Below are 12,268 nucleotides of genomic sequence, written 5' to 3' on the forward strand. Positions count from 1 at the left end.
TTTCGGAGCGGGAAACCTCGTATCTCTAAAACACGAGATTTTCAGGAAATGGGAAAATCACTGTAATATTTAAACTGGTTGTGGTTTTAGACACTTTGCTTGTGTCATTACATTATTAACACTTGACCAAAATGCACTCTAAACAATGCTGTAAACTTATAAAATAGTAAACTCATAAAATGTAATTCGTAACACTTATTGGCTCAGATGCAGCCGTTCTAATGGCGAATAAAACATTATGTCCTACCCTATCTCACGACCAATTCGTACGAGTGATTCAAAAGTGGCTGATTCGTACTAATTCATACGACCTCACTCGTACGAATTTGTACGATTTGTCTAAACCCACGTGACGGTTATGTTTGGGGGCGGGGTCAGGGGTAGGTCATTCGTACGAATTCATACGAATTGGCTAATTCGTAAAATATGTACGATTTAGCAAAATCGTACTAATTCGTACGAGTGAGGTCGTACGAATTGTTACGATTTAGCCGCCTCGTAAAATTCGTACGAATTCCCGTGAGATCGGGTTGTTATGTCCGACATTCGCTGGTCAAAAACGTCGCACTCTAAAAATGCTGGGTTGTTTTAACCCAAATTTGGGTCAAATATGGACAAACACTAATGTCGGGTCAAAAATGTAATTTAAAATTTTAAACCAACTTCAGCTTTCACTTTCAACTGTAATTTTTGTTAGTTATATTTTTAACCCAACATTTGGGTTTGTCCATATTTGACCCAAATTTGGGTTGAAACAACCCAGCATTTTTTAGAGTGCGACGTTTTTGACCAGTAAAATGTTTTATTCGCCATTAAAACGGCTGCATCTGAGCCAATAAGTGTTACGAATTACATTTTATAAGTTTACTGTAGCTATATGTGGGCGTTACGTTTTTTTTCTGTCATTTGGCCAAAATATATAGAGTTTATATATATAGAGTTTCTTGAGTGAGGAAAACGCTTTAGTTATTCAAACACAGTCTTTATTTTATTTACCATTGCATTGCAAACAAGCAGAGACGCTCCACTTCATTCATGATAGAGGTGGGCGGAGTTATGAGGTTTGATTGACAGTTTGAACAGCCAATTAAGTTACACACTTCAGTCACAAGCTCTTTTTAAGAGTTTTCATTGGTTAAATATTTGGTAGGCCTAATGATTTATAAAAATTAAAAAAAAGACGAAATATGGAGATACGAGGTTTCCACCACCCGGCCGCGACAAAATATTTATCACTTTTCTGTTTAGGTTTGTGGCGTGTTATTCCCGGTGTTGTGGCTTCTCAGCAATCCGAAAGCATAAATCTTTGGTGATAAAATATTACGGGACGCATCTCGAGTCTCTTCTCATGAGGAGCGTCACCTCTGACGAAAGAATACGGTAAAAAACAGTGTGACGCTCAATGGCCATATACTGGAGACGGTGTGTGGAGCCGCTCCTCTGATAGCTGTGGGAAACACAGAGAGACGTCAACATTAACCGGACAACTATATCAAAACTCACTGACATGTCAAATCTGACAGAAGTCACGGCTAAAAATAAAGATTTTGGACACCGAAAATGGGTAAAATTCAACAAATTGAGCATGGAGCCGCATTAAGATCTCCATATCTATGAGACTGAAGCAGATACGGCTTTGAAAATGGAGAGTCCAAGAGAAAAGTTAGTTGACAACCAGAATCTAAAATCACATTGAAATATCTTTGATTCTTTTTGAGTTACAGCCATGCAAACTTTGGAAAAACTTAATTTTTTAGCACTTAAACGTATATTCCATGCAATTGTTACAAAGATGCATTTAATTTTAATATATCATGAAGATCATGAGTTGTGTATTTGCACTAAATCCGCACAGATTTTTCTGAAACGAACTTCCCAAGCAAAATGAGGGGACACAGAAATGGCTCGTGATTGGACAGCGTTTCCCGCCAAAACTCATTTTTACACACACAAGTGTGTTAATCTCAATCCCTGAATGTTGCGCTCCTGTTTGTCATTAGCCAGGTTTCCATCCAAGGGTTTTTTTGCGAAAAAAGGTTTTGCGCATCAAAATGTTTACCGATATAGCTGATGGAAACGCCAATTCTCGATTTTTTTTGCAAATGTCGACACAATCCTTTTCCGTTTAACTTTAGCGCATAAATGTTATGCCGATATTTTAAATGTCGCGAAAAACTAGTTTGGAAACACTTTTTGTCGAGAAAAAGGGCTTTCACGCAAAAAAACGTGGTGTCACGTGATATTTTCCTCACGTGCAAGGTGCAGTCGTCGTCACAACAAACACCATGGCGGACTCGGACTTTCTGTAAAGTGTCTCTCCACAACTTCTTCCCAGAACGCCTTATTGCGTGGTCTCTCCCAGACCCTTGGGCTTCGTCGCATAAGAGTAGTTACTTCGAGCCCTATCAGATGAGCAACTGCTTCATTCTGCCGTCGTCTTCTGATATTTCGGACACATGCAATTATTTGTGAAATTATTAACTGCCTGAATACTCTCTCCATTTTCTTGTTTGTTCGGTGTTGAGGGTGTGCTGACTGGAAACTCAAAAGGTAGAATTTGCGATAAAAAATAAATAAATAATTTTTTTTTTTATGGAAACGGCTGAAGTCACTTTTTTTTGCGATACACCAAAACATATGCGACAATTCGCTTTCGTCATTCGTGACGTCATCACGCACACAATCTTATCGGTAAAAGGTCAATTGAATGGAAACAGTCAGGAGACGGCAAATTTCGTCATGTTTTTTTTCGCATATTCACATTGTCGATAACATAACAGCGCAAAAAGTGGACGGAAACGAGGCAATTGTGACGAAACTTCACACCAATAAATCATCAGGAATATCGCTGACTCTTTACGCTCGTCCTAATGCCTGTGAGGTGTCCGTGGATTTGCCTGTATCTGGTGTTGAAAATGGAAACGTCTTTAGACATGGAAAATCACTTTTAATAATCAATCCAATGAGCACTAATGTGTCAGAAGTCAAACAGGATTTTTTCAGTCCTAGCCCTAGTTTGGACGTCGAATAGATGGACCCACGGACCCAATATACACATGGCGTCCAATGGGTGAAAACCCTGAGTTGAGGAATCATTCACAAGCCAGTTAAGAGCATTAAATCCGCCTGTTCTTCATCCTTACGGCTGGTCATAAATGTCTAAAGTGTGTTTCTGTGATTCACAAGCGTCCTCCAGTACATATATTTCCACGACACACACAAACACACACACTGAGCGTCTCTGACTGTCACGTAGCTTTTGATAATAATGGAAACCGTGTAATATTCCAGCCTAATAATAATGATGAACACATAACTTCACTGGATGATTACAGCTCCAGAACGAAAGCTTTCCATTTGTTCAGATATTTTCCGCAGCAGTGAAGCCACGTCTCGCTCTCAGCGCCGGTTTCGCCGATGCCAGCCCATTACCTGCACTCGCTCCTGCTTTCTCTGTGTGTTCGGGTGTAATTACTGAGCTCTCGACGCTGTGTTTGCTGCCACACACGTAATTATGACCTGGTTACCATAGAGATGCATGATAAATACATACGATTGGATGGAGGGTCAGGACACTCCCCTTCCTCCAGCGTGACATCATCAATGGCAATATCCCCCTCGATCCCGGGGCCGCGAATGCCTTCGAATATCACCTGTGTGATGGACACACACACACACACACGCTTGCATCACGAGCCTCGACAACATCTCTTCAGGATGTGCTGTAAACCACAAATCCATAATGCATTCTATATGTACAGGTGAAACTCGAAATATATCTCTAATATGGTGCAAAAGTTCAATACCTCAACTTAACATGTGCAACTAATATATTATATAGACTCATTACATGCAAAGTGAGATATTTCAAGCATTTATGTGTTATAATTGTGATGATTATGGATTACAGATATATGAAAACCTTTTTGACTTTGGGATTTTCATATCTGTAAGCCATAATCATCACAAATTATAAAGGCTTGAAATATCGCACTTTGCATGTGATGAGTCTATATAATATATTAGTTGCACCTTTTAAGTTGAATTATTGAAATAAATGAACTTTTGCACCATATTCTCGTTTTTCGAGTTTCACCTGTATACAGTCAAACCATAATTATTCACACACCAGATATAATTGCTGATATGTTTCACTAGTGTGATCAGGACACTATAGTTCATGTGTGTGTGTGTGTGTGTGAGGAGAGCAGAATAAAGTAAACTGCACTATATTACACACACATATTCTTCACACAGAGACTACAGTAGCTGCGTTTCCATTACCCTTCAATTTGCGCAAATTGAAATTGCGAAATGAAAATACGCTCCATGGAAACACGTCAATTTCGCAAAAACTCCCGTTTATCGCAAAAAAGTTTTTACGCTCGCATGAGGGGGTTTTTCAGGCAATTTTCGCAAAACTGCAATGGAAACGGATTTTGCGCATTTACGGTCACCTGACTTAGAAGACGGAGTGTCCGCAAATAATGATAATAATTATCATCATTAGCCTATTATAACATTTATTAGGCTACATATGTAGAAGACGCTTTTATTAAAGACGTTTTTTTTTAAGACAGACGCGCCGTGAACACTTTCATTTTCCCATCAACAGTGGAATCAACTTAAAATAGTCTATCATTTCTGGTTATAAGGAAAATAATAGTACATTATTCACGACTACTTTTATTTGCGTAATGTCACAATAACAAGAAAACGTTGTGCTTTTGTAAAATAACATAAAACAATCAGGCGCGCTTTATGATCTTCGAGAACTGAAACATAGGCTATCCTTTATAGACTAAAGCTTTAAATGTCCACTTTAAAAATCGAATCGTAAACTAATCCCTTCTGATTATGTAATCCGTATGAAAGGTGCAGTTCTCTCTAAAGGTGCATCCGGAGATTATGTTTTTAGCTCGTTATTTTTTCAGACGCATTTATAATAACTCACCTATTCAGCACTGCGGGAAAAATATCAGAAATATCCAGGTTCTAATTTGGCCGTAGAAAACCAGTAAAATCTATATGTTTCCCATATTAATTTGTGAATATTTTAAATGTTTTAAAGGGGGCAAAAAGTCATAAACAAATATATGAAAATCCATTGAGATGTATATAACGCAGCTATTGGTGTGGTCAAACTAAAACGTTGGTGTTCAACTGTTTTAAAAATACAACAACCGTTCATTTGACCGTTTGGACATAATACGAGATAGAGTTCTTTATTAAATTCATTTAAAAAAAAGAAACAATAATCACAGGAATAGCCTCTCTAAACCTCAAAGAAGTGCCATCGAGACATCGAAGCAGAAATAAGGGAGAAACACCAGGAACTCTGTGTCTTTCTCTGCCATTAATGCTTGGATAACACACCACGTCTCCGTCCATTAATAATAATAATAATGTCTAGTGCGGTGCATGGCTGTGATAGAGGTTATAAACCTACCAATGTCCGTTGCCTTGATTTTTGGAATGACTTATCGCGAGAGGGAAAAAAAGACGTTTTACTCGCATAACATCGGTTAATGGAAACACCGTCATTTCGCAATAGTTTTTTATCGACATTTGGAAAATATCGCAAATCTGTAATGGAAACGCGCCTAGTGACATTTACACACATTACACACACTCTGAGCTGATGATGTTCTGCTGAAGTGTGTTTTCTGTCATTCACACACACACACACACGTTCAGTGGTTCATTGGTCACTGGTTGAGCTAAACTGGTATTATCTAATTGAACAGCTGACAGATATTCAACATAATTCATGTGTGAGAGTCCAACAGAAGGACGGACAAAACCAGTCACACATCCACTGAGTTCTGCTCATCTTCATCACCACTAGAGCTAATAAACTGATGATGATGATGTGAGAGATGTATTCCCGCACCTGGAAGGATGAAACCGGATGGATGGTGATTTTGGCGTGTCTCCATCGGTCCCCTTGGTTCCCGCTGAGCGACCACACCGGCCCCGCGTCTGAAGTCGACTGACCTTTCTGCTTCACGAAGGCATTCAGAGAGCCTGCGGGAAAACACAATCAATTCATTTAACAACACAGGAGAATCAATCAATCCGGTTACAAACACATGAAGTCCATCAAAACTGGACAATAGCTTTACTCTAGCGGCGGTAAAGCCAGAACAATCTCTGTTACTGTAATCTCCTGTTATCGCCGTAGAGCCACTGTGAAATATTGTTAAAGGCACTATATAAATAAAGGCGACGTGACTTGACAAACAAGTGGATTTACACAATTCCTCATGTTCCTCTATCGAAGCTGCAATCACGTCTGCTTTACTTCAGGCACAAGGTGTGTTTCGCTTGATAAGACCCTTATTCATCGTCTGGAGTCGTTTAAAGCCCTTTGAACAGTTTGCACTGAAACTCTCATTTGGACCTTGAACCGTTTGGTCCCCATTGAAGTCCATTATATGGAGAAAATCCTGGAATGTTTCCATCAAAAACCTTAATTTCTTTTCGACTGAAGAAAGAAAGACATGGACATCTTGGATGACACGGGGGCGAGTAAATTATCAGCTAAAGTTTTTTTAAAGTGAACTACTCCTTTAAGGCAAGACAGTTTTGAGGTCTATTTTTTTATAAAGAAAACATTCAGAAATACTCTATTTATTTGATTGCATTTGATCTATTTGCGTCTAGATTTCAATCACGACCAGTGTTGGGTAAGTTACTCTAAAAAAGCTATTAATTACTAGTCTTCAACAGTGTAATTAGATTACTGTACTGATTACTCTCTCTAAAAAGTATTTAATTACTAATTACTTTCAAAATCCCACATCAATCTCATCCAGCTGAATAATACAAGGATAGACATGAATCTGTTTTAATTATTTCAAATAAATACTATAAAGTTGCATTATAAAAACATACTTTTTAGCATCAGACAATACATTTTGATGTTAAACCCACTATTGTTTTGTCTTCACACTTTTTCCATACATATTTTACAATAGTTCGTACGAATTTGTACGAGTGCGGTCGCAATATTTAGACGCCTCATAAATGCATACGAATCGCTGTGAGATCGGATTGATCTATGCACAGTATTTACCTCGATTACATCAGACGTAACTGTAATTAAATTACAGATAAATTAAAGAGTAATCCCTTACTTTACATTTTCAAGGGAAAAGTAATTAAATTACAGTAATTAGTTACACCCAACGCTGATCACGACTCATCTCTTTAAAGATACTTTATAAAGACGGTCCACTTCGCGTATACTCTTTGGAAAACAGTCTCGACCTGTCGAACACTATTAGCTTTTATTTTACATTTTTATTATTAAATGCAATAGTTTAGTTTATTTTATGTGCTTTTGTCATTTTTAGTAATGGCTCGGTTTTTTATGTTTCTATTCAAATTTCTTTTTGAAGTTTTAGTGAAACGTGTTGTATTTAAGTTCAGTTCGCTCTCTCCTTTTCGTCAGAGAACTAAAATAACTCAATAAAGATAACCACTAAAGCTTTCAAGTATTCCAGATTAATTTGAGTAATTGTAGTACTACAACTAAAACTTTTTTTATTTCAGCCAGTTGCCAAGGTAACATTTCTAATTTATGTTAATTTTTGTATTATTTTAAATTTGTCTGATATTTATATTTTCTTCATTATGCCAGAGGCTATCCTGCCAGAAGTGCAGCTAGTGAGCTGAACTGTATAACTGCGTCTGGGTTCGAGACTTCTTTATAAAGTATCTTCTTATTTTGCATGTATGGACCCTCATTATGTCACTGTGTGAGTGTGGGGATATCTTGAGGCTTGTTAGTGGTATAAACTAGCGATTTTTATTTGTCATTACTCGATACCCCATACACTGGTGTTATAAGCTAAACAGTTTTTAGAGATAAAACTCTTTACATTGGATAATCATGAAATCAGATCTCAGAGAACGGTCGACTCGGTGCAGTGTGTTATTAGAGCAAAGCTTCTCCTTTAACTCGACAAAACCAAACTAGAGTTTTGAACCGGGCTTTATCCACTGTTCTGGACAGGTGTGCAAACATGCATATTTCATTAGAAAAAAAAAGCTAATTTGCATATTTAAACATAACATGTCAGAAAACCTGTAATGGAGAAAATGTGTAGTGTGTAGTGTAGTGATGTTTATTAGTTCATATATTCAAGGGTCTCTTTTGCCTTCGACATTATGATCATGTTAGGAGCGTTGATGAACAGAAATGAAAGCATGTTAATGAGAGCGAGCTTCGTCTCGTTATATTCCCGGGATAAAGAGTGTGATGTGGAGATGACGACGTGTTGTGCAGATGTGTGTGTGTGCTCTGAGATCTGGGGTTCAATCCAGCAAACACACACAAAAAGGAGGATCACAGAGGCAGACTGTGTGTGTGTGTGCAAGTTGTCACATGGTCTACTTCTCACTGCAGCAGATTTTTATTTCAGCTTTACTTTTAGTTATTTTAGTACATGAAGTCTAAATTAAAATATTATTACCATGGCAACTAGCTGACATAACATATACGTTTTATATATATGTACACACATGTTATTTTACTCCTTTAAACATTTATTTCAAGCAACAAAAGTATGTTTTTATGGTTTTAAAGGAGTAGTTCACTTTTGAAAAAACTTGCTGATAATTTACTCGCCCCCGTGTCATCCAAGATGTCCATGTCTTTCTTTCTTCAGTCGAAAAGAAATGAAGGTTTTTGATGAAAACATTCCAGGATTTTCTCCATATAATGGACTTCAATGGGGTCCAAAAGACAGTTTCAGTGCAAACTCTCCCATTCGAACTCGTTCATCAAAATGAACAAATCTTTTTTCGTGTCATTTGGTTCATTCAACGAATCAGGAAAAGATTTGTTCGTTTTGATGAACAAGTTTAAACAGGAGAGTCACGAACGCGCATCACAGAACAGAGCAAGGCGAGCATTTGTGCTTATAAAACTTTAACTTTGTTATTTATTTATTAAATGAGCGATCGTTTCGCAACCATAATAGCCCTGCAACCATCTAGTCAAGTGTGACAACATGCCCCGACATCACTTCTTCTGTGTTTCAGCTTCAGGAATGCGTGTGTGTGTATGTGTGTGTGTGTGCGGATCTTACCGATGTGTTTGCCGTACATGTGGTAGTAGAAGCTGAAGCAGTACGCCGGCGGGCTGGTGATGCTGTAGGGATTCTTCGGCGCGACGTTAAACACAGGACTCAATAATCGCGCCGTGTCGCCCTCTTTACGAGGTCTCGAGGTCTCGATGTACATGTAGAAACCTGGTGATCACACCAACACACACGATTTAACACAAAATATATAATAAACTACTATATAGTCGCTGTCGGGGGAAACCTCCTATCTCCAAAACTGCTGCTTTTTTTAGGAAATAGGAAAAGACTGAATTTTAAATAATTAAACACAGTAAATGACTAAAATACGTGACAAACACAGTCTTCTCGGCTCCTCAAACACACAAACACATCAGCCTTTATATATATAGTAGGGCTGTGCAAAAGTTAATTGCGATTAATCGCATCCAAAATAAAAGTCTGTGTTTACATAATATATTTGTGTGTGCTGTATATAATTATTTTGTATATATAAATACCTATGCATGCATGTATATATTTAAGAATTATTTGTGCTTAAATTCTGTATATATTTATAAATACATAATCTATATTATATAAATATAAATATTTTATATATGAATAACACATTTTCTTAAATATATACATGCATGTGTGTGTATTTATATATACAAAATAATTATATACAGCACACACAAATATATTATGTAAACACAGACTTTTATTTTGAATGCGATTAATCGCAATTAATTTTTGCACAGCCCTAATATATAGTGTTTCTTGCGTGAGGAAAACGCTGTACTTATTCAAACACACAGTCTTTATTGGCCATCGCATTGCAAACAAGCAGAGACGCTCCACTTCATTCATGATAGAGGTGGGCGGAGTTATGAGGTTTGACAGTTTAAGCAGCCAATGGGCTTTATGCCCAGCTGCACTACTTCCTGAACTTCAGGCAGCTCCTTGTTTCCTGTCTGCCATTATTGGCCAAATTGATTAATTCAGGTGTACCTGACCTCAGTAGTCATGGCAACAATAATCAGACACACCTGAATTAATCAATTTGGCCAATAATGGCAGACAGGAAACAAGGAGCTGCCTGAAGTTCAGGAAGTAAAATTGGCATAAAGCCAATTAAGTTACACACTTCAGTCACAAGCTCTTTTTAAAGACTTCTCATTGGTTAAAAATGTGCAAAATCCACAGAATCCACAGTAAAGGGTGGCCGATTGACATTAAAAAAATACAATTTGTGAAATATGGAGATATGAGGTTTCTGCCGGACAGCGACGATATATGCACAAATAATATAATAATTAAATATATAATAATACATTTAAATTATGATAATAATGTATTTATTTAAATTCAAAATAGCTTTATTGGCTGAGAATAAACAATTCATAAATTTAGGAGGGACTATTTATTTTACTTTTTATATTATTTAAATACTATGCATTTATCTGACAAAATTATTTGGTATAGTACAGCAACAGGTTTTATTTAAATATGCAAGCTGATAGGAAAATAACCATAAATAATCAGTTATTAATATTAACTTGGGTCTCCACATAATTTAAAATTATGTTGCACAATTTGTCATGATTCATTGCGTTATTTTCACAAATAAAAAAAAAAATGACTCCATTCACAACTACGCAGTATGATTACAAAATCTTTGTCGCATTTACAAACAATATCTCTAGTAATGTGTGTGTGTTCTTCAGAGCTCACGCGTCTCACAGGAAGTCGAGCTGAAAAACCCCGAAGACAAAATCAAAGCGAATCTCCTCTCTGGATGTGATGAGCAATAATTAAAGTCTCTGTAGGACTCTCGATGTTAATAAAACGCCGGACCGTTTGGAAGCATCAGGGTGATTAAAGCAAATCTATTATTTACACGGGGACCGTCGAGGACGTGTTAACCGGCGCTCGCTCCCTCCAGACTAAAAATACATCTCAATAAAAATAAAAGGAGCTCATCCCGACTCATTCGCATCCGGCACGCAGGCATTGTCTCAGTTTGGGAATAGACAACCTCATTTGGAAAGCTGAATTTCATCTGAATGAAGTGGTAATTGGAGCTCAGCTGCAGATATGAATGAAATTGAAGAAAACTTCAGGGATTTGGGCACGAGTCTCTCGGGTGGGATATTCCAGAAGTTTCCCTCTGGAGAGAAGATAAGCTTCTAATGACGAAATGACCATTTCATAAAGGATTGACGGTCGGTTACCTACACAGTAAAAAAAAAAAAATGTTGGGTTATTTTTTTAACCCAACGGTTGGGTTACACATATTGGATCACTATAATGGGTTATTTTTAAAATAAAAATGTTGGGTCATTTTTTAAATCGATGTGTAATTTCTAGTTATAAACCGGTTATTGGGTTAAACACGTATGTTTTATGTAACACTTGTGTATTTTTAATTTATCTACACAATTCTGTATCTATAGGCTATATTTACATTAAATGCTAGACTCCCCAATATTTAGTTTGTAATTAAAAAATATATATTTGTTGAGACATATTTAATGTCTTGTACAAATAAACAATCTGTATTTGAAAACAAAGTGTATTTTATTTATTAAAATAATGTCATAAGTAACTTAACTAAACTGTTGGGTTACTTTTAATAACAATGCTCTGGGTTAAAATAACCCACGGTTGGGAAGGTGCTGCTTATTTTTAAGCCAACATTATTAAGAGAGTACCCTGCTTTGAGCCGGCCCGGTCGCCGCTGGGACCCGTGTTCGGGGTGTATTTGGTATCGCGGGTCGCGGCGCTGTGTCTCATCCAATCAAAGTCGTCGTTCTTGTCCTGAGTGAACATGCAAATGGGCTCCTCTTCAAAGCTGCAGTGAAACTCTCCTGGAGAAGAAAGAAGAGCAGGGTTAGTTCAGCAGTTACTCATCCGCGTGCGTCCCAAACACAAATGGACTTTATTCTGTGCAATCTCTAAAGGAGAACGGAGGCGTTGTGGATGATCAGCAGTCTTACATTTGAGTCTATATCGAAGCTTGTTTCCACCACAGTTGTTTATATCACGCAATTCTGACTATATATCACGCAATTTTTACTTTATATCTCGCATTTTTTTACGATTTATATCACTCAATTCTGAATTTATATCTCACGATTCTGACTTTATATCTCACGATTCTGACTTTATATCTCGCAATTTTTACTTTATAT

The 12,268-nt window shown here is 37.2% G+C and overlaps 1 protein-coding gene across 4 annotated transcripts in view; it reads right to left on the bottom strand.

Annotated features, from left to right (window-relative positions):
- Positions 1-833: 833 nt before the first annotated feature.
- Positions 834-12,268, bottom strand: part of LOC120492054 (MAM domain-containing glycosylphosphatidylinositol anchor protein 2) — a 133,748-nt gene continuing 122,313 nt past the window's right edge. For all 4 annotated transcript variants that reach the window (XM_089118986.1, XM_089118988.1, XM_089118985.1 and 1 more), the window contains exons 13-17: positions 11,789-11,944; positions 9,099-9,260; positions 5,894-6,027; positions 3,554-3,653; positions 834-1,447 (exon numbers count right to left, since the gene is read on the bottom strand). In XM_089118986.1, the coding sequence (XP_088975112.1) occupies positions 1,359-1,447; positions 3,554-3,653; positions 5,894-6,027; positions 9,099-9,260; positions 11,789-11,944 (641 nt within the window). In that variant the 3' untranslated portion in view covers positions 834-1,358. The remainder of the gene's footprint in view (positions 1,448-3,553; positions 3,654-5,893; positions 6,028-9,098; positions 9,261-11,788; positions 11,945-12,268) is intronic.

This window comes from Pimephales promelas, chromosome 13, assembly GCF_988280905.1.
Source record: "Pimephales promelas chromosome 13, fPimPro1.hap1.1, whole genome shotgun sequence".
In the NCBI taxonomy this organism is placed as follows: Eukaryota; Metazoa; Chordata; class Actinopteri; order Cypriniformes; family Leuciscidae; genus Pimephales; species Pimephales promelas.